At 45.0% G+C, this 22914-nt stretch overlaps 2 protein-coding genes across 3 annotated transcripts in view; both read left to right on the top strand.

The window, feature by feature from the left end:
• The first annotated feature begins 180 nt into the window (after positions 1-180).
• On the top strand, positions 181-7978 carry nol9 (nucleolar protein 9). Of its 2 annotated transcripts, XM_070967807.1 has the most exons (13): positions 181-353; positions 783-1309; positions 1416-1626; positions 1725-1855; positions 2024-2159; positions 3964-4060; positions 4401-4498; positions 4783-4950; positions 5040-5292; positions 5383-5497; positions 6078-6252; positions 6760-6893; positions 7009-7978. In XM_070967807.1, the coding sequence occupies exons 2-13, from the start codon at positions 839-841 to the stop codon at positions 7123-7125; spliced, it is 2106 nt and encodes a 701-aa protein (XP_070823908.1). In that variant the 5' UTR covers positions 181-353; positions 783-838; the 3' UTR covers positions 7126-7978. The 2 variants fall into 2 exon arrangements, with proteins under 2 accessions (XP_070823908.1, XP_070823909.1); XM_070967808.1 differs by lacking the exon at positions 181-353 and having other exon boundaries at positions 751-1309.
• Positions 7979-9909: 1931 nt separating this feature from the next.
• plekhg5b (pleckstrin homology domain containing, family G (with RhoGef domain) member 5b) overlaps positions 9910-22914 on the top strand; it is a 66079-nt gene continuing 53074 nt past the window's right edge. The window contains exon 1 of the mRNA XM_070969029.1: positions 9910-10687. Within this exon, the coding sequence (XP_070825130.1) occupies positions 10606-10687 (82 nt within the window). The 5' untranslated portion in view covers positions 9910-10605. The remainder of the gene's footprint in view (positions 10688-22914) is intronic.

Below are 22914 nucleotides of genomic sequence, written 5' to 3'. Positions count from 1 at the left end.
CGTTATTATCAACATGCGTAAAAGTAACAATAAAATACCTTCAGGCAAAACGATTATCTGTGGCCACATTGTTTTTTGTTCATTTTTATTTTCCAGTGAATACATAAAAAAATAGTAATAGTTTTGCATAATAATTCCGCCGTAAATAATAGCACTCCGGGTAAAGTCATAGTCGACCACGTAGAAGCGGCGTCTGTTTGTGGCTCACACATGTAAGCTAGCTTGCTAGCAGTGTTGTAGTCACAGTTGGCCAGCTCCCTGGTCTCACTTTAGCCAATTCTTATCACTATCCATCTAGTTAAATCATTAAAGGTCATTCCCACACATCTGCATTATTTTCTAAGAAGCGGGGGGTAAGTTTTCTGCATCAGTCATGAAACAGCACTAGCTAGCAGCTAGCTGTTTCTTTTAGGGCTGTGATAGGTGACGGTAGCCTTGATAACTTCACGCCAAGTTTAAAATTCACGTTGTCTTGGCAGCTGGGTCCTTTTTTGTATCGTATGTTTGTATTTATTCATTTCTCAATCTCACATATTTGGAAACCAACGATTAAGAAATATATAGCGTTATGTTAGCTAGCTCGTGGTTAGCCTAGCCTTCAACTGCTATCGAAATATCTTGCACAATTACGCTAGCTATGGCTAATATGCTCTGATAATAAATGTCGTTATCGCTGAATTAATTGGGGAATAGTCATGTGCTGTTTTTCTTTGTTGGGGGAGCTAACGTCGTGGTGCTACCTGTCCTTTCAGATGCTAACTGTCATGTATCACCCTTCGCAGGCTCCCCTCTTTGTCTTTCGCCGGCAACCACATGAATAATCGTTAATCAGATAATCATGAAGGTGAATAAACCCACACAGGTGAAGGGCCATGCTAAATCTCAGAAGTGGAAGGACGTGAGAGGCAAACGGTGCAGGCCTCCTGTCAGTTCCTCAGAGATCAACTCCAGTCCTGTCATGGCCAGGGTGATAAAGGAACACCAGGCGTCTGTGAGGAAAAAAACCAGCGTCAAGAGGCTGAAGAAGAAGGCAAAGTCTATCTCTGACTCCAAGAAAAACCCTCCTCAGTCTGGATTAAAGAAGCCTCACACACAGGCCAATGGAAGTTCAGTGTTTACAATGGACAACGAGTCAAATGACTCACAGGACTGGAGGGAATATTCCCAGTCCATCCATGGGAACAGCGTGGAGACCTCAGGTGAATCAGACAACGTCAGGCCCGTTAGGCTGGAGGGACAGTCTCTCCATTACTGTGCAGAGAGAGATGATCGACAAAACCACGCAGTCCTTGTCATGCAGACGGATCAGGTATGCTTCAGGATATTTTGGTAAAGATCTGGCAATAATTAAGACATGTTTTTGTTATCAGATTCAGATGGTTTCTGTGACTGAGCATTACATGACTCTCGTGCAGACCCTGTGTTTCCGTGGGAAGTGCTTTTTGACCTGTCTGTATGGTCGGGTAGAAGTGATGGGGTTCACCATTGAAGAAGGCCAGGAGTCATATCCACTCTTCTCCCCAGCTTCACATTGTCCTCTGACCGTCAGAGCACTGGAAAGCTCTGATCTCACCAGAGATTACAGAAAGGAGGCTGCGCCCATCCTCCAAAAGTATCTGCAATCAGGTAAACACACACCTGATATAAGAGAGTGGTATTTGATTTCCATTGTTGTGCGGACTATATTTTCTGTCCTTAAACCCCTTTGAATGTGTGTCATGCAGCATCACAGAAGAAATTGCTAAAACGAATGACATCAAACTCCTCCATTATCCTGCTGGAGCCCATGGAGACGCCTCTGACACGGTTCCTAGCAAGCTTCACAGATCTCAGTGAATTGTTCAGCCCCCTGATGGTAAATTAACAGATCCTTCACGTTAAGCTGCTGTCATAGTTCACCTCGTCACAAGACGATTAGAAGTGGAACCAGGACATGAGGCCATTAGCAGAATTCATAAAGTAATTTTGAACGATCGGTCGTCCATATGTTTAACAGAAGCCTTTCTTTCCTGCTTGTTTGTAGAGTGAACTCATGTTTGCTGTTCTTGACACTCCACTCAATGGTTTGGGTATGATTCCCCTCACCCACACCGTCCAGGGCCTGAACATGTCAAAAAGCTACAGGGAAGCTCTCAACACAGTGATCAGTGCCTGCAGAGGTGAGCTCCTTTCAGACCTGCACCTTGTTGCGTTAATGTCGTGACAGTTTTACACGTCGGTCTCATGTCTGCAGAAGGTTAAATGCTAAGTAGGGCTGCAACAACTAATCGATAAAATCGATAATAATCGATTATTAAATTCGTTGGCAACGAATTTGATTATCGATTCGTTGGGTAGTGATTAACTTGGCCCGCAGAGCCGTTTATTTTGCTGATCAGATCAGCCTGTTCGCAGCCTGTCACTGGCTTAAAAAAAAATCCTGTCACTACCGGCTGTGTCGCTGTCGCGGAGCCTAAAGAAAACACACAAACATGGCGGAGGAGGAGAAAACGGCAAGACCGAAGTCATCAAAAGTGTGGGAGCACTTCACTTTAACAAAAACGAAAAAAAGTGTTAACTGCAAATTATGCAAAATGAGCCTGGCTTGGCATAGAAGCACAACCGTAATGCGGGAGCATTTAAAAAGGAAGCATGTTGGTGCTATGGATGACGCCGCCGCGGAAGGCAGCTCGGTTAGCTAACATTACTACAAAATCTTCATCTTGATTTTCATTAAACAAGAGATTAGATTCATGTGCGTAGCGGTGAGGAAACGTTCATATCACAGCAGGTAGTTCGTTTCGTTTATCTAGGTGTAATAGCCGCTGTTTGCTCGGCATCCATCTCGACAAGATTACCCGGCTAACGTAACGCATTACAAGGCTAACGTAACGCATTACAAGGCTAACGTTAGCGGCTAAGCTATGCTTGTCAAGCTGGATGGCAAGCAAACAGTGCGGTGTATTACCGTTAGATAAATGAAACGATCTACTTGCTGTGAAACGAACGTTTAGCTGGCCCACTAAATTTTCAGTCTGTTCTCATTTAATTCTGTATTTAGTCTTGACTCCTGTCACTTATTTAATGTGTGCGTGCCCTAACCCTTTTTGTTTTAGTCCATGGCTATTTGAGAAAGTAATAAATGATGCCAGCACTGTGCTGGATCAAACTGAGAACCAACTTGTCTCCTCGTTCTTCTCTTCCCTATAATGTAAATAAAATTAGTGTATTTTTTAAAAATCCGATTAATCGATTAATCGAAGAAATAATCGACAGATTAATCGATTATCAAAATAATCGTTAGTTGCAGCCCTAATGCAAAGGCAGAAATGCACCTTGTTCAAGTGATTAAGATCACTGTGATGCATCCTGCAGAAAGCATGCGAGCAATCAATATTAAATAACAGTTCTAATTTAACATTTTGTTACTTTATTGTACCAGATGTATAAAATAGGTGACCAAATTAATTTAACCAATATTGTCAAAGTTGACTGGGACCCCTTGGTGGAGGGGTTAAGACACTGGAGCATTTTAGTTTCATCTCCCTTTTTCCTTTCATTATTAACATCGGTGTCTACTAAAGTCAGAAAATGACCTCTAAAACAAGTGAAATTGATGAAAGACTTCATTAGGAGGTTCACTGTGATGGTGATTAATATTGGCCTCAAAGTAAATGTAAAAATCCATCACTGGCGCAGCCTGTGAGAGAACAGAAAACACTCTTCTTCACACTGTGGTGAAACGCCCCCTTCTGTGCAGCCGGTGCCAAACACTGCTTAAGCAACATTCCTGTTTATGTAAGAGTCCTCTCACATCTGAACAAATCCTTAAACATTCAAGTATCCAGCACCAATGTCTGAATGACAAAACAGCGTTGTCTTAACAGATGGATGAAGGCAGCAGCGTTGTGTATTCTGTGTGTGATAGTGGCTGCACGCGCACAAGCACTCAGATAAATTACTGGACATGTCTTTCATTCACAGGGGACATGGATGGTTGTGCAGTCGTCCTCGTATGTGGTGCCAAGAACGTTGGCAAGTCAACATTCATCCGCACCCTCATCAACACCTTACTAAATCAGTGAGTTCTCATGCAGATATTTCATATTTTGTCATATTTGTTGATTTATATGCTATATTGTTTCCACAGTGCATCTGTCTTAACATGATCTTGTGTTGAAGTTGGCACTCAGATTTTGTTATGATCCCTGTTGTTTATCACTGGTTGTACTCTGTTACTCTGGATCTTCATTTGTTTGTTGTTACAATTTGCTGCATTAACTGACATAAAATTCTTGTAGAGGTCGTTACAGTTCAACTTGAGACATCGCAGCAGTCAGTATGATGTGTAAGATTATAGTATGTTCTAATGTGTTTTGATATGAAACTAAATGTGTGTGTGTGTGTGTCTTTGTGTGTAGCACAACTAGTGTGGATTATTTGGAGAGCGACCTCGGTCAAACAGAGCTCACTCCTGCTGGTTGCCTCTCTCTGTCGACGGTCGGAGAGCCACTTCTGGGTATGATTTTATGCTCTTGTTAGATCACATCACCTCTCACACACGTCACTGCTAGCCACCTATGAAGCTCACTAATGAACAAGTTCTGCATTTGTTTGATGTGGACAAAAACCAAGGTGTAAAATGGTGTTATGCACCGAACTGTTTCTTGGTTGCAGCTTCATGTTTGCTGGACAGACGTGAGAGTGGTATCGATTTTCTCATCTGACTCCATTTATTCCATGTGTTGTTGCTGCAGTATTTCTTTCCAGTGGGATTAGTGGACTGATGTTGAGTTTTTTCAGGTCCTCCTTTCACACATCAGTGCACACCAGAGCACATGATCTATTACGGTCAGACGACATGCGAGTCGGACTTAGACCGCTACCTGGAATCCCTTAAGTCCTTGTGGCGTAGACGCTCCCAGAGCAGAGAGACTCCTGTCATTATCAACACCATGGGCTGGGTCAAAGGTCAGCTCAGTGCCCTCAGTGAGAGAATACAAAGAAAGGTGCTGAGTGTAAGCAGTGTTTGAACATGTGCGTGTCTGGACTGTCCACAGGGTTTGGATTTCAGCTGCTGGTGGACATGATCCGCTTCTTCCCAGTCTCGCACGTCGTCCAGCTCGCTCATGGTGGCACCACCCAGTGTCCCGCCCTCACTCCAGAGTTCCTGAGGACAGCGCACGGCTTCCACACGCACCCACCTGCCCAGACCGCTCTGGACGAGTTCACAGAGAGCCACGGCCCCCCCCAAAGTTACGTCCACCTCATTGTACAATCAGAGTTTCAGGGAGTGGCGTCCCAAGGAACAGCGTAAGTAACCCACTGTTAGCCTGTGTTAGCTTTAACGGCTCAGCTCCGTGATTGCCACATCATGTTCTGCGGATGCGCTGTGTTTGACAGGAGACACCAGCGCAGCAATGAGCTCAGGGAGCTGTCACTGCTGGCCTACCTGAGTCAGCTGCAGTCTGCAGACCCTGGACCAGTTAAACCTCTGCACAGCCTCACCCCGTACCAGGTACATGAGAACCTTGATTTTGCACTCATGCGTTTACACTTGTCTGAATTTTGCATCGTGGCATCGGGATTCAAAAAGTGTACAATGTTGTGAGTGATTTGTGGCACAATTAATTAAAAAAAGGTGTATTTCTTCTCCCACTTATCAGTCTAACCTTCCACAATGGACTTTTTAAAGGCATAAACAACACACACACTGTATCTGCTTGTCCCAGCACTTAAAGAAACAGCCGTTTTGGGAAATATGGTTATCCGCTCTCTTGCAGGGAGTTAGATGAGGAGATGGAAAATGACTCATGTCTGTACACTAAGCATTTAGCAGGAGCCAGCAAGCAATTAGCTTAGCTTAAATACTGGAAGCAGTGGGAGTCAGCTCTGTCCAAAGTTAAATTAAAAAAAAAAAAGATCTTCCAGCACCAGCACATTTTACTTGTCACTGCTCCCAGTTCAGAAATAATTCCAGTATGTAACTCCCAGTAAAACCACAAATTGTCATTTCCACGTATGTGCGTGGGTGCAGATCACACAGCTGAGACGTGGCGTGTCAACGGTGACCTGACCGTTCTCCCTCTGGCCCATAGGTGCCTCACACAGCGGTGGCTTTGGGTGTGATCCACTGCGAGGTGATGCCCAGTCACATGTTTTATACTGCCAATGCCAGTCTGGTGGGACTCTGCTGCCTGGGAGACAAAGTAACAAGCAGGGGGGGCCCAGTGCTGCTGTCACAGGCCCCCCTCTGCCCATGTGTGGGCTTTGGTACGTAACCCCACCTCACCTTTATATGAGCGGTCAGATTAATGTGTCATTTGATCCTTTAACTGGTAACTGACGTTATTTATGTTTGGGGTCAGTTAGCAATTAGCAAGTCACGAAGAATCAAGATGATCAAACCATAAGAACAAGAATGTGATAATTTGCTAATCCTTTCAGGTAAACAGGCTCATTGGTGACAGGTGATAAAATCATGATTGGGTATGAAAGGGGCATTCTGGAAAGGCTCAGTCATTCACAAGTGAGGATGGAGCGAGGTTCATCACTTTGTGAACACATGATTGGATGAAGGAGATTAATACATGAGCTCAGGAACACTTTGGGAAACTGTTGTCAGTAAACACAGTTTTCATTGACTTAAGAATCAATGTTGTGTCTTTAAAGAGGGTCTGGGGTCTCCATGAACCCCAAACAGAGCATCAGAGTAAATTGCTCTTGGTTGTCAAATTGAATCGTCAGGATTCAGTGCACTTACATGAGGATGTGTTCCAGGTGTGCTTCGAGGTGTTGACATGGCGCGAGGTTTGTACTTCCTGCTCACGCCTGTAGATCCCTCGGTCCTTCGAAAGGTCAACTGTCTCCTCGTGGGGGCGATATCGCTGCCTTCCTGCATACTCACAACACAGGTGAGAAGACACTTTTAAAAACGCTGCTTTCCTCGCTTCAGCATGTTAAGTGATTCGCAAACATCTGTCCAAAGCTTCCTCTTGCCATGAGTTACGCTGCCTTTGTCTGTTTCAGCCTGGCTGTGAAGGAGAGATGCCCTACGTCACCACAGACTACAGTTTTGACCTCACTGGTGCAGGAAAGCTGCGAGTCTTCAAGGGACTGACGAGACCCAGCCAAATAGGGATGTAATGACGTTTTCTACACAGCATCGGTTTATTGCCCTTTACTCAGCCGGACTGGCCTTTGAATGTACAGAACCAAGGCTGAGTCGCAAAGGTTTTTATTGAAAGACTGAGTCTGACAGAGCCGCCGGTGTCACGGACTCTGCAGGAGATGGCTGCCTTCCTGTGACTGGACTCTGAAACCCCTGGGTGTTCTCACCGTGTCTTAAAACCTACATTTGACGGCGCTGTGAAGGAACGTCCGCTGTTTCCGTCACAGGGACGACAGCATCACACTTTGGTAGCTTCAGCTCTCGTTTGGTGTCTCTCTCTTTTTTTGTAGGTGGCATCCCAAAGCTGCAAATGAATACAGAAACCTGCCAGATATTAAATGAAAACCAACTCAGACTTTGTGCTCTTTTTTTCAAGTGCTTCGTTAGACCAGTGTTATTTGTTTCACAGCCATGTCTTTGTGGATTTCAGCCGTTTGATCGGCAGCGTCAGCCCTGATTCAGATGGGAGTTTGTTCATTTGTAACAGCTGTGTTTTGGGGTAAAACTCCCACTGCCAAGACTTTTCATGTTATTTATGCTGAAAGCCAACGTTCACATAAAGACGAAGGCAGGGCAGAGTTCACATGCCGATCTCTGTGAATCTGATGGTTTTACAGAAGAAACGAGCCCGTTTTGCCGGTGTGTTGTGTTTCTAAGCCGGTCAAAGGTTTTACTGAAATTGCTCTATTTTTACTGCTTTAACTGTTGTACATTTGGTTCTGTGTTAAAGGGACACGACGGTGCTGCTGCACTTGATGTTTTGTAAAAGCAACATGTTTACGATTTTTTATGTAGGCCTTTTGTGGGATATAAAAGATAAAACACTCGTTTTGTTTCTGGGTGCTACCTTGTGGACCTCTAGGGGGCAGCAAATGGATGTTGAGAGTTAGCTCTGAACAGCAGCAGATGCTCTGTTATGAAAGACTGGAGGGCAGGAAAACTGAAGCAAAGACTGAGGAGACACTGACCTGTGATGACTTTAATGTTTCATAATGCCTCAAGAACAAGACTCATTTAAGAAATGATTACCCTCGTCTGAACGACTCGTAACTGCATGTGGACTGACCTTCAAATTATCTGACTGGAGGAATTAAAGGGGGACCCAGTCGTAAACATCCACTCACACGGTGAAGAATTGCTAATTTGTTAAGTGGGCTGTTTTAACATCCCCTCTCTGCCCCCTCGCTTTTCTTTGTTCACTGCTCCCCGCCTCTTTATTGAGGGTGGGAGCAGACAAACACAACACAGCTACATTTTGGCAGAGTCATTGTTTTGGCTTTGTCAGGTCAGATGTTTTCCCATAGACCTCATGCAAACCAAAGAGAAACCCCACTACAAGAGGTGCCACCAGACCAGATCAGAAATAACAACTCCTTTTCAGTGCAGAAAACAAATTAGAGTTGAAGCAAGTGAGCAAAAACCGTGGACTTTTTGAGCCAAAGACACAGCTCCCTCACTTTTATTGGATTTATTTGACGCAGCTCCTGTTTGCAAATGAAAGCTCAGAGTGTGTTCAACTTACCTGTTGTCACCTGCCTTCAAAGCTGGGAACAAAGCATGTGTGTAAATGAAACAGAGCACATGATGTTAGCCCTAGCACTGCTCAAAAAACAGGATTAAAACCAAAATAATCTGTTGATTGGTAGAAAACGAAGTGGCACCTGCCAACAAGCAGAAACCTCGTTTGTGTGCTTCTATTTTAACCGTAAGCCTTGTTTTGGCAATAAAGCCTCGATCTGTGCCAAACTTATGCGACGTCCTCCCTCCCAAACAAACGGTGCATCTGTTGCCTGCAAAGACAATTGTGCTGAGTAGAGTAACAATGCAGAGGCAGCGTGCCATTATGACCGCCTAAATCCCCCCGGTGCAGTTCAGAAATACGTGGGAGATTCAGGCAGATTTAGTGGACGGCTTCATGGAGCGGTTTGATTTCTGAAACCACACAAAATAACAATGTCAGCACAGCCGGAGCAGCGCGGTAAAGGATCCTCGGGACAAAAATGAGTTGCTGGGACCCTTTAAACCCCCCATTTCTCACACTCTCTGGACATTGTGTACAACCCAGTTTTCTGACTTGTGGCCCTCAGATCAGGCAATAAAGAAGGACCCATATAAAGACCCTGAATATCAGTTATTGAATATTAGTAGTGAATGTTCCCAACTTAGTATCCAGTAAAGTGTTATTTCCAAAGGCATTAGCTAACAGCTCACATTAGAAATAGACCTGTTTTGGACTGGAACATGTACTGTGTGATGAGAGCCAAGAGTATATCAGCCTTTCAAATAATGATAACGACCGTGTCCTGCTTTTCATTTGGCTTGGGGAAGTTTACACTCCAGCGGCTCCAGCCAAGCCTCTGTTAGACTGATGGATTTGTTAAACTGATGGCTATTCTTCATCCTTAAGTCCTTTTCTCTTGTAAAAAAAAAAAAAAAAAAAAAAGTGAGAAATGCTGTTTGAAGGTGTGAACACTGAAGCGTAAATCTAATCACAAAATCCGTGGTTGTCAGACAGTAAGTTAAATTGGCAAGAAACTGGAAATGTCTGCTTTAATTCATCCTTTATTTAAGGTCTAATGAAGAAATACGTGTATTTTTGAATGGCTAATGTGTTCTGTGTTTGTCTACTTTCAGCTTTGACTCGCTCCGCACCAGTTATGGGACAGACTCCATGTTCTCCACTTAAACTCGGCCTGACCGTGAACGCACCTCCGGACTGGCTGCCGCTGTGCGTGTCTGGCGCCTCTAGCTGAAACTCTGCGCCACTTGAGGGAGAAACTGCATCGAGTCTTTGTGGATCCAGGTTGCCTGAATGAATGGAGGGGAGCCGATGGTTAATCAGAGAGGGCGGCGAGGCGAAGCAGCGGACAATACGCGTTCAACTTCAGCGGCACGTCGCGTAAAGTTGATAGAAGGAGCTCCATCCGCGGATCTGACGCTTTGAAGGCCTTGGAGAAGGTTTATTCCTCGTAATCTCATTCCGACACCGCGTGAGCTTCACCAACAGACGTCTTCGCTGGACGTCGAGGAGATTTTCGCGTATGTGCAGCCAGCAACAGGTTATTTACAGCTTAGCGCGGCGTCCAGCTTGCAGCCGCGCCTCAGTGCTTATTAGCGCCGTGTTAACTTTTCGTGGCGTGGAAGCGAGGGATGCTTTTCGGCCACTGTTTTCCGCGCATTCGCCGTGATGTGAGTTGCAGCTTTGTGCTCGCCACCGACCAGATCCTGCAGGCTGCGCGCAGTGCGTGTTAGAGGAGGGCGACGGCGGAGATGGGAAGAATATGAGAATGCCATAGAGGAGTGTGCTCATTAAACATTGCTGGGTGATTAGCGTTGAGCCTGCCACCCTGACAGACAGACAGACAGACAGACAGACAGACCCGCGAGGAGCTGCTGCTGCTGCTGCTGGTGCTGCTGGTGCGGGGGATCTTTTTCAGGAAGGATTGCACGCGCAGATGGTGCCAAACAAGTGGACCATGAATTCAGTTCTGCACAAATCGCCACCAAGGAGCTGGCTTGGTCTCCGACTACGACTCAGTAAGTGAAAATCCATGAAGTCAGCCGTCGATCTTGCCGCTGTCTGCAGCTGCTGCACAAGTCAGCATCTTAACATGAGTCACCTGAGTGCTTTTGTTCTGTAAGAAACACCTCGTGTAGTTGCGTTGCTGTTTAAGAAGCCGGATAGGAAGAGGAACAGAGGAGCTGCCGCGACTTTGATCCTCAGCCACCAGATCTTTGTTTCGTGCTCTCCTCCAGTCATCAAAGTTAATGGCTGAATTTGGCAAGTGACCTGAGCAGTGATCCCAGCTGGAGGCAGGGGTGTTTCAGCCAGAGAGGACAGCACACTCTGATCTGAGCTGCTCTCTGCGATGAAGGGCCTTCAGACAGCTCTGCCCAAACTCACATGATAGATATTACCTCTTGTAAATCCAACCAGCACCATTTATTGTAATCCAACCCCCCCAGATCTGCCATCTGCGCTCCCCTCGCTTTCCCAGCTCATAATTCAGATCAAAGTGAAAATGTTCATATTTAGACTTTTCAAGGGCTGCAACTCCCCATCAGCTAATCTGAGCTCAGGAAACTGTGAAAAATGCCAGCTGTAACATCCCAGAGGCTAATAATAAGAGACAAAGACAAGCAAATACATGTTCACGCTTAAGAAGCAGGAACAAGTTAATTTTTCAGATTCTTTCTTAACAAAATGACCAAAGCGATCACAGAGATTCCTGCATTCATTGTTTCAGATCTCCAGGTCTTCCTCTCTGTCATATGTGTGATGCATGCAGCGCTGGCCCTTCATGGGCTCATACAGTGAGCATGGAGTTAAAGTTTAGCAGCCTTAATTGGTTGAGTCTGGAACCCTTCAGTGTTCCAGGCCACCGGAGACTTAAGCCTGTCTTAAACACACTGGTCTAATCTGGGACCAGATGTCTCGTCTGGTCTCTGTCCACCACCGAAAAACAAAAACAAGGACTCGCAATCTCAGCTCTTACTCTTTGATGAACTGTTAGGATGTTAAAGTGTCGGCCATCGTTAAAGAGGACATCTGTGGAAAGGCTGGAAGATGCTCTGGCTTAAATTAGATTTCATGAATGTGTTTTGGTTGGTTTACTTCACAGCCCAACACTGTTCCTGCCATTCGCTGAACATGCTGATGTTGGAGTATTTAATATTGCTCAGATATTAGTCTGACTGCAGGTTAATTAGCCGTAGCCGTCACAAGGTCCATTCATAAGCTGTTCTGGAGCTTTCGGTCACATCAGGTGATCTTCGTCGGCGGTTGGAGTTGCAGATGCTCAAATTTCCGATTTTTTGTAGCACTTGGAGGATTTCTTGTCCATGTTGGCTTAAAAGCTGATGTTTATTTTTGACCTTGGAAACAGCAGTTAAGAAAAAGTTCTCACCGCAGGGCCCATTTAGCAGCTGTCCTGGAGCTTTTAATCATATCACATGATCTCCGTCAGCACATAGTTTGCCCCAAAAAAAGGTCTTCAGGAAAAAATAATCCAGCATTTACTGAGAAGTGCTGCTGAAAGACATGGCTTACAAAATTCTGCCGTTTTTTAGCCAGTAAGCGCGAAACATGAGGCCACTTTCCCCCCATGACAAAACCGTTTCATCACAGGGTCCGTCTAATAGCTGCTCTCGAGTCGCTTTTGATCATATCACGATTGCAGGAATTCAAATTTCCATTTCTTCTTCGCACTCAGGACTTCTTGCCCATGTTTTCCTCAAAGATGCGGTTGAAAGTTCATTCTTGAACAGTGTTTCACCACATGGTCTGTTTACTAACCGTTCTTGAGCTTTCAATCATACACGTGATTTTCATCAGCGGAGGGAGTTTCCACAGATGTTCAAATTTCCATTTTTTTTTTTAGTTCTGCTTCATGCTGGCATGAAGGATGAGGTTCATTTTGGCATGGCGGTTTAGAAAACAGTGTCAGCACAACATCCATTTAGAGCTGCACTGTCGTTCCGATCACATCACATGACCTTCGTCAGCTGATGGAGTTTGCTCAGAAGGTGCTAAAAAATGGAAATTTGATCGTTGACACCTGAGCAAAACTCCCATCCACTGATGAAGGTCGTGCGATTTGATCAAAAGCTCCAGAAGAGCTAGTAAATGGACTTTATGGTGAGGTAGTTTCCCTCGAGCAGAGCTGTGAGTTTCATTCGAGGGAACGTTTGGACTCTTTAGACTTCCTGCTGCAACGCTCGATCCTGAGTGGACTGGTGTGATGTGGGCGCACATGCTGTGTGTGTGCGTGTGTGTGTGTGTGATTCCTGCGTGGCTCGTGGCTTGTTACAGTTCAAACTTCCTTCTTCAGACTCTCTTTCCATTGTTCTGTTTTTTGTCCCGGCACTGATTTCCTCTTTCTTTTCCACTCTTTGCACTTCTGCCTTTTCCTGATGCCGCTCTGGGTCGCATTTTGCTTTTTGTTTTTCTCTCTCGTATCCAGCTGCTGCAGAGTAATTATCCCAGCTCCATGTGCTGTGTTGCAATTCATTTTAATATTTTTGCACGGCAACCTTTATTTATTTTCCGAAGGCATTTGTTGTTTCTAAACATGCCAGACTCTGTAATAACGTTTTCATGGCTAGCGGTAATTTTGATTGTACTCTTGGTATTAAAAGTGGCTTAGAGACGGCCTTCTCTTGTACCACAGTAAATACTGGTCAGCCTCGCAATGCAGCTTGTTTTTCCTCTGGTTAAATGTGATATGTGTTACTAACTGTAATGAAAACAAACCGAGCTCTGACGCAGTGACTCTCTGATCCTCTTCCCTGTCTGACAGAAATGAATTTCCTTCCTTGCATCTCCTCCTTTCTGTGCTATACTTCCTGTGTGTGAATTGCACGACAGCAGGCGGTACACAAAGGTCACATGACACGCAAAAAATGCTTTTTTCATTCCATGTAAAACCAGCAGATGCACCATATGCGATTGAAAAAAAGAAGGATAATGAAAGGAACATGTTTTTTTCATACTTTTGCCAAACATTAGCTGAGCAAATCAACACCACTGTCAACTTTGTCTGTTAAGCATGAAGCTAGAGCAAGCTTAGCTTAGCATAACGACAGACGATACTAGGAAGTCACTGGGTCCGGAGAAAATGACAGCAGGTCATTTCCCTTAAAACCACAGTGTTTTATGTGCAGATAAAACAAATTAGATATACCATGTTAATAAATGACTTTGCTGGTGGTGGCAGGCACAGTCTGAGCTTTGGACAGACCAAAGCTAACTGCCTCCAGTATTTGTGCTAAGCTAGGCTAGTTGATTCCTGGCTCTGGCTTCATATCTAACACAGTGGGATTGGAGTGGTATTAGTCTTCTCGTGCCTCATTAAACAGGTGACTGTCACAATGCACAGATCTAACAGGTTGTGTGTCCTTCTGTGTTTCACCAGTGTTACTGTTTTCAGGAGCAATGGACCCCCAGCACAGTTGGAAACGGCTGATAGTAAACAGAAGCTGAGGCTGCTCTCCTTCTCTTAGCTCTTCGGCTCTCGTTACCCTCGCTCTCAGCACTTTGTATAGCTGTTATTCTTGTTTTTGTGGGACATTGCTTCACAACAGCGGACACGTTTCTCGGGTTCAGATTTCAGATAGTGCACTGCTCTCTTGCCCGAGGGGTCCACTGCGTCCCCCGTCCAACTCCGCTGTTTTGCATGATCAGATAGAGAGCGAGCTGCTGGGCCCTGCTTTGCATTTTCATTTAATCTGCGTACAGACTCACGTTAACCGAGGACGTCACAATCAGTCATATGCGTACTCATAAAAATCTCCTCTGCATATAAAATCACGCTCTTCCTCAACTAACATCCAGCCAGCAGGGGGCGATTCAAACGGTTCAGCTTCACGTTTGGTGCATCCTGCAGCGGCAACCTTTCGTCCATGTTGGAGTCCAGATTAGAAAAGTAAAATACAAGAGAGCCGCTGGACAAAATGAAATGTCCTGAGCAGAAGGCGACAGGCCAGCGTCAAGTGAAAGCCGCGCTCTGCTGATTCAGGGTCAGCTGGAAAAGTTGGTCTGCTTCCGCTTTAACCTCGTGCAGGCTTCAATATTTGGTCTTTGGTCAGGGTTTATCTTTACATTGAATATGATCCACATTGTCTGTCACCCTTCAGGCGCTGTGTCTTCACACTGCAGCAGATAATTACAGGGGCTATGATAAGGTCACGCACACACAACACACAACACACAACACACACACCTTCTTTAACTCCAGAAACATAATGGCAAATGTTTATCTCTCAATGTGTCCTTCCACATTCATAACCTCCACCCTTGCTAAATGACTGTTTATGCGTGTTGCTGCCTTCCACATGACAATAACTGTACTTTCAGGGAATAAGTGTTTTTGATTCCTGTTGACTCTGTTATTGGCTCCTCAGCAGCAGCCCCCACTGCAATTTCAACCAGATTGTTTCAATTATGGGATTATTCATATCAACAAGTTGAAGACTGGCTGTTTGTCCCTGTGAACTGCTGCTTTAAGGATGGACACCTGAATTACATGACGTCTCAGAGTAATTCATGTGGTGGGGATGGTCCTGCGCACCCTCGCAGCGAGGTTCTGCGTCTTGATGTCAGTGTTTACGTTAGCGTCAAAAGAAAATATTAGATGACCTTTGTTGGTAATCTTGTTAAAATCCACCTGTTTTGTTCTTTTTGAGGCTGTGTTTTAAATGTAAGTCCCTTCTTGGATGGAGCTGTATGAAACCTTGCTGGTTGTAGCATTAAATTAAGCTGCTCTTTTGGTCGCGACTGAAACAGAAGTTATAATAGCTTTGAAAATCTCTTTACTTCCATCTTCCACTATAAACTTGTCTAAATTTTACTTTAATTTGCTTCTAATTACCTACAAAACTATTCAGCTGTAGCTTAACGGTGTGTTTCGTGTTAATTAGCAAGTGTTAGCATGCTAACACATCACCAGAGCAGGGCAGAAGGATAGCTGGCAAACATCGGCATGTTAGGTGGCACGGTGGTAACGCTGTCCTCCACCATGCCTTCGGTGCCTGCTGCTCGAGGAAAGGGGCCTTTCTGTGTGGAGTTTGCATGTTCTCCCTGTATTCACCTGGGGTATCCTCCTTAAAAATACCCCCACTAAAAACATGCATGAAGATCACTACCTGACCAATGGTGATGAAGAGAATAGAGTCCCCGGATGCCGGTTGGATGGCAGCCCACCGCTCCTGGTCTGCCGCGGAGGAAGGGCGACCAGGAAAGTTTCACCAGTGCATGGCGTGTGCATGTAGATGTTGCTGTGTGCGTTGTCTTTTTGGGCATGTTAGCATGCTGCCATTAGCATTTAGCTCAAAGCATCAGAGCTGCTTGCATGCCTGTAGACTCTCTGTAGACCTGAAGTTCCACCGGGCACGGCTGCGTTACGTTTTGGTCACCACACAGCTGGCGGCGTCAAGCGTTTATCTACACTTACCCATGCTAGAAGCACAAACGTCAAGGAGAAATGACCAAATCAGCAAATTCTGAGCAAAATCAGGCGGGCAAAACGCTCTGCTTTTGTAATGCTCCCGGCACGGTTTGAAGGTGTATGGAGGAGGGAACAAAACCGAAGGCATTGCAGCCGCCCCCTGTGAAATCTCCGGTTCGTCTTGTTAGCAGGAGGATGTTGGTTATGCAGATGAAAGCTGTTAATGACCAGGCTCTGGCTGGCTGGAAGAAGTTTCTAGAGAGGCCATCTGATGCACTGAAATGGATCAAGATCTTCTGCATGTTTTTCCCATCAGAGGATTCACACAGAGAAGTCTTGAAACTGCTCCCAGCCTTAGTTTGCCGGTGAAGGGTTAACCTCGGCCCGTTTGATGGTCCACCTTGCTAAATATAACCCAAAACCTCCTCCACATGGGCACGCACAAGCCTTCGACTGCACTCCCTCTGTCAACACTCTGGCTCGCACACTTTTTCCCCACAGTGCACACACTCCAGCAGGCTCATTTACAGTCTTGTCGTACTCCGCCCGCTCACACACTCATTTCTCAACACATCATTAATACTTTATCGAGTGTGATGCTATTGAGAAGCCAGTTCATTCGTGCACGGCACACTAGGACGTTTTACATGCTATTTCTGTGTCGCACTAAAACAAATGAGAGGTAGTTGAGTCAACATTAGTGTTTGGCAAGGCGCAAAATAAGCACCACCCACCAGCCAAATGCTGGTTAGGTATGGAGGTGGCTGGTAGATTTGCTTCACCAGCCAGAAACAAACAATGGAAAGCTGAAATTTGAACAGTCACTAGCCATTTGTCCAGTGGACCATGAAGTTAATGTTGCACTGTGGAGGTGTTTGTTAAAATGAAGCTGAAGTAAGAAAGAAATCAATTTTTATTTCAAATATTTTAGGTGAGTTCACCGGCAAACTGTGTCTGCTCCGTAAATATGAAGTAACAGCCAGGAGATGTTAGCTTAGCTTAGCATAAAGGCTGGAAGCAGAGGGAAACAGCTAGCATGGCTCTACCCAAAGATAACAAAATCAGCCTAGCAGCACCTCTAGTAGTTCTATGTAGTATGTTTAATCCTCGCAGCAGCTGAAATGTAAAAACAACATGTGTTTTCACAGGCTTCATGTGCCTGACATACAGGAAGTGACTGCGCCCAGTTAAGATGTAGTCCAGCACATAGCCCACGTAAACATACAGCTTGTCATTTTTAGGATAAAACGTGTTATGAGCTCTACAGGTGCGACTGGATGAGGCGGATTTAGGTAGCTTTTGGACAGAGCTAGGTTAGCATTTTATCGCCTTCCTGTAAAATAATCACGCTAACAGCGTACTGAGCTGCGTTATCTTTCCAGCACCGGGAGGCACTGCCACAGCGAATGTGAGGTCCATGATGGCCGTCTTTCTTAGTGGGCCCTTACCTCATGTCTACTGGCATCAGAAAAGTCAAAACCAGCCGCACATGATGCTTCAGCCATGTTTTATGTGTTTTTTCTTCCATTTTTTTGAGGGATAAAAATGTTCCACGCAGGTCTCATTGCAAAGGATTTCTAACACCGAGTCATTTAAAGGGCCACTCCGCCGATTCTACACGTGACATTCAGTTTGAAAGATGAGAGCCTTTAGGAGGTCGGCAGAAATATAAGCTAGAGTTGCATCATGGGAAATGTAGGAACCAGTGTTTTTAAATGTAAAAGTCTCTATCTGTCTTTCACTAGGCCCCCAGCGTTGTGAAAGTTCAAAACTAAATTGCTTTAAAAGCCTCAGACTTGAATGGTTTTCAGAACTGGAACGTGTTTTGTGGTGGAAGCGCGTTCACCTACATCCCGGTTGTGATTATTAGACTTTTGCTCTCTAACGGATGACTGGACCTAAATCATGTGTGCCGGCACACAGCTGCCAGAGCCCCTCGCTGTGGAGAGAAGATGTGTTGGTGTTTTCATTCAGCCCCTTCCTGCACTGATGTAGTACCATTTGTCATAACCTAAATATTTTTTGCACGAGTCAGTACCGGTGCCATAATGGAGGCAGGTACTTTGTGGCCTTGCGATGGCTAAAAAAAGCATCTAGTCATTAAGAGGTGATCCGATGGACGATGATGAAAGTGAGGCTGTTTAATACCTCCTCTGCTCCCCTCTTTGTTTCTGCAGTAGGTGGAAATTGGCCCTTGTGTTTGCAGCCCGGTTCTCATGCTGCGCGACTGCTCTCTTCATTAAAAGGGAAGCCGCGTGCTCAAAGCTGCTTCAGATTATTACCATATGTCTGCAAAGCCCAGAGCTGAGCAGCAAACCGGCTCCCATCCTACCCTCTAATTTCTTATCCCAAAATTGGACATGTGGGTCGTTGTGTGTGACAACGTCCCTCCCTTCCCCCGGCCGGTGCAGCACATTCTCACAGTATTTCTTCTCCCTTTTTAGATGCATAATAGCAGTGCATCAGTCTTTAAGCGACACCGGGGAAAATATTATGCCTCCACTTGAGATATCTAACTGCATGTTGTTTTAATCCTTGAGCTGTTTTGCAGAGATAATAGAGAAGTGGTGAGCTTTGTCTCAGACAAGCATCCCATGGTGGAACTCCTTTTGGTCATTTGGTGTTTCTCGTCGCCAAGAGGCCAATGTGTGCATTGTACCTCCACAGAAATAACTGAGCTCAGTCACCACAGAGCAGCTGCATTCATAAAAAGGAATAAATCTTTCAGGAGACATAAAGGGCGCGGGCACTAATTAATGCAGAAAAATGTCAGCCTTTTACAGTTTTGCGCAAAACATAAAGAAAGTCCACTCTGGATGTAGGAGGAGGTTTAAAAGAGATCTTTGTGTCACCCAGTCCAAAAGCCACTGGCCCAGATTGCCTGTCCCAGCATGCAACTCACCTCTGCATGAATACATCACTTGTCTGATGGAGTGGGCAGAAAGCCCCCCCCCCCCCCCCCCCCCCCCATCGCCAGGAGATCCTACACAGGGCTTTAACATGAGCAGCTTTCCTCTCACACAAGTTTTGCACAGTTTGAGAAACTTTGCAATGGATAAAGTCGAGGCTCCGGCAAGGCGACAGCGGAGGACGTTTTACTTGCAGGAGGAGATAAGTTGGCAACACCTTTTAGCAGCTGGGCGTCTGTAATTTAGTCAGGAATAGCTCTGTTAAATGGATTAGAAGAGGGCAGCATTTGGTGCTTGGTGGGTGGCAATCAGTGGATGATTAGCGGAGGAATGAGAAATCTACAGCATCAGAAGGAAGAGGTGTCGAAGTTAAGACTGAGAGACGTGTATCCGTCTTTTGCTCAAAGTTAGATCACCTGTAACCAAGCTGAAACCTGGATGGCAGCAGTACAGCTTATTCCAGGTTTAGAGTCAGTAATATGGTCCCCTGGAGATGTAATGGATTGTACTTGAGGGAAGTCTGTTTGCTCACTTGGACCGGCCTCGAAGCAGAATCAGACTTGGACAGAAGGTTCAAAGCAAAGTGTTTGAAGGCTTAGCTGGATGAGGTAATTGTGCAGGTGCTGGCAGTTGGCAGACTTTAAAGTTGACTTGAGTTGGGCTGGCAAGTTTTATTATTCTAAAGATGGTTGATGAGAAGGGTGCATTGATTGTCTGCAGAGGTTCAGATTATTATAGTTTTGGGGGTGGGTCGGGAGCTGCTTAGACATATCAGTTCCATGAGTAACGCTGTGGGAAGAGTTCAGTTTGAGGGTAATGATTTGAACAGTTTGGTCTCACATTAATTACAACATTAGCTGGTAGAAGAAGCCATAATGTTCCTGTACTGGAAGAAGCGTGGAGCCTATGAGCTGGAGGCGCTGCCATCCTCTCTCACCCAGGACGGAATAGAGCGTTACTCCTGGTCCTCTTCCCTGGACGTCATCCATGATCTGTGTGGTAAGCTGGAGAAGTAGCAGGATCAGCCGACTAAGTGTTGGATTTATGTTTATGTGTGTTTATTTGTGATGCTACCTCTACCACCGGTGTATGGTCCACCAGTTATTTCTCCCTGTTTCTAAACATCACTGAACAAATAAATGTCACGACATTCCTATCAGCCTCAGCTGGACATGCTAGCATGCTAACACACTAAAGTCAGATGGCGAAGATGGTAATTATCACACCAGTTACACATCAGCATGTTGGCATTGTCATTGCGAGTGTGTTAGCACGTGGATGTTAGCGTTTAGCTCACAGTAGTGCAGTCACACAGCTGATTGCAGAGTCTTAGTCTGGTTTTCATGGTTGGGAAAGAGTAAAAAGCTCTAAACCTGGTTCAGTTTTACCAATGAAATCATGTTTGAATTCCCTCTCTTCATAACATGAACACTATTCTGCACAATGGAACAAGAATTAGAGACCCTGTGTGTGGTTCAGCCCAGCTCCCACCCCCATCATCTAACATGACATGTAACGTTCAACATGGATCAGATATTACTTCACATTAACTTTTCTGCGAGCAAATGATCTGGGTCACTTGCACGTTCGAGCTAAGGGTTTAAGCATCATCATGGAAAGGTTTTTTTTTTTTCCATGGCTCTGTTCTTCCGTGGAAAGCACTCAGTGACCTGGCATGAAGACAGCCTCACATGAGGGAGAGGAGAGGGAAAGAGCGGATGAGACCAGCTCCACCGATGAAATATTTACCGCTGAAGAAGTGCATAGCTGAACTGAAATGCTTCCCTGTCTCTCCTCTCGGGGCTTTTTTGACATGGCACAGGGGCACTTGCTTTCCGCTGTGCCACCCGATTTATGCCATTAGTGAAGGGAAAGTGATAACACGGGGCTTGGGAGGAATGTTCTTCATCCTCTCCTCTCTGCCAGCCAGACTCTGGAAATCCGGCTACTTTCTGGTCAGCTTAAGGACGGTGCCTGCTGAGGCAGACCTGTTTGGCAGAGAGCGAGAAGAGGAATGCCACAGAGGCAACAGTGAGGCTTTGATCCTTACCTTTTCACCATCTCTGTAATTAAGCCCCGAGCTTCTGCTGAAAACATTTTCCAACTCTGCTGGAGCTTCTCAGCTTGAAGATACTTGTCCTTTTTCCAAAATATGACAGAATCAGTCCCAAAACTCACTTCTCTTGCTTCCTAATAAGAGTCACACCTGCATTTCAAGTCTTGTAACTCCATACATCTTAAGTGCTTCAGTGCTGTAAGTAAAAATTCAAGTTGTTTCCTTGTGAAACATGAACAACAAAGCTAGAAGCATGCAGACGGAGGATGGAGGTCCTCTCTGTACGCTGATTGTGCAGCTAGCATACAGCTAAAGCAATCAAGCTGTTTTCATGCCTTTTTCAAACTTACTGCTACATTGACTGTTAAAGACGTGTCAGCACGCCTAAAACTATCACTATCACAAGCCAGCAAAATTAAAAGAAAACGTATGTTTTGATAAGCAGTCAGTTATTTCAGTCATTTTTCAAGAAAACAAGCTAAACATTCTCGAGTTTGCTGCTCTTCTTTGTCATATATGATAGTTCACTGCATATTTTGGGTCCAGCAAAACAATGTTATCTTGTGTGACTTATGGCCTCATCAGTGTCTCCAAGAGTTAGCAGATATGCTACAGATGGATTTTCTTTATGATCACATTGTCCCAATTAAAGCGTTATTTACCAAAAATCTCTTCAGTAAAACGCTTGTAGCATACCGCTAACTCCGGCAGACAGCTGTTCACTGAAAGGAATAAACAACCGTCAGCGTATTCGATAAGTAAAATCATTGTTAGCTGAAGCTGTCAGTCATTTCATTGGTAATACGTGCAACAATTAGTTTTTAGTTGTGTATAGTGGAGGTCAGGACCAAGCGCAAACCTCTGGAGCTGAAATATGAAGCTCATGCAGAAGAGCCAAATCAGCAGTTCCACAAACGGCCACTTGAGGGTGGCCCCAAAAGTGAGTCAATTCCCATAGACCCCCATATTAAAATGCCCGGTTTACAGCAGAAATAAACATATTTACAGTCGACTACACAGAACGGTTTTGGTTACTAGCTAATCTCCCCGTTTATGGCAACTCTATATAACTGGCTCGTTAGTATTATATTAAAGCTGCTAGCTTTCAAGGTTTCAGCAGTTAGGCTACATTCAGTCCGCCTTGGATTGGATGCCGGAGTGACCGTCGCTGAGCTTCACAGTGGCTCTTCAGAAACCTGCGAGAGACATCACGGAGACTACATCCATGTTTTATATAGTCTGTGGTCAGGAGACATCACCAGCTATCAAAACCATCAACGCCATGATAATTTTACATACTGTGTTAACATGATAATGAAAAAAAATTGGTATATTTGTTTGCTGCAACAACGGCTCTCTAACAACTACAAGTCTGCATGTGGACTGCAGACTGGATGCGTTGTGGAGTGGGTGTTGGCATTTTTTTTTTTTTTGGCGACTTGTCTGAAAAGCAGCTTTTGACTTGAACAAAATTAGGTTGTTTGGCGAGACATAATTTGGGTTTCAGTAGAATTTCAGATCATGGCTGTATCCCAGCTCTAACCTCCCGCTGTACACGACGTTCACCAGGCCCGTCCAAAATATCCCCAGCGCACCAGCACACTGGCATTCCTCAGGTCGTAGTCAGCCACGGGTTCCAGTAACAGCAGAACATGCTTCTATTTTCCTTGGAGTTTAGCACCAATAAAGCCCATAAAAAGAATAGCCTGACACGAAAAGGCCACACTGTTATATAACAATAAGCTTGTGTTTGACTGATTACTGTACTTTCTGACATAAATACCCAAAGAAATTCAAGATATGCAGTAATCCCCCTCATGACCCCTCTTAAATATGGTGACAGGGTATTGAGTT

The sequence above is a fragment of the Chaetodon trifascialis genome, chromosome 8 (assembly GCF_039877785.1).
Source record: "Chaetodon trifascialis isolate fChaTrf1 chromosome 8, fChaTrf1.hap1, whole genome shotgun sequence".
Taxonomy (NCBI): domain Eukaryota; kingdom Metazoa; phylum Chordata; class Actinopteri; order Chaetodontiformes; family Chaetodontidae; genus Chaetodon; species Chaetodon trifascialis.
Note: the sequence above shows the minus strand (reverse complement) of the source record. Positions and strands in the feature narration are given on the sequence as shown.

Excerpts from the sequence above, each read along its gene's own strand:
- nol9 (XM_070967807.1), top strand. The coding sequence starts at position 839 with ATGAAGGTGAATAAACCCACACAGGTGAAGGGCCATGCTAAATCTCAG. Across the intron at positions 2,160-3,963 it reads AGTGATCAGTGCCTGCAGAG|GGGACATGGATGGTTGTGCA; the intron begins GTGAGCTCCTTT and ends TTTCATTCACAG. Across the intron at positions 5,293-5,382 it reads GTGGCGTCCCAAGGAACAGC|GAGACACCAGCGCAGCAATG; the intron begins GTAAGTAACCCA and ends TGTGTTTGACAG.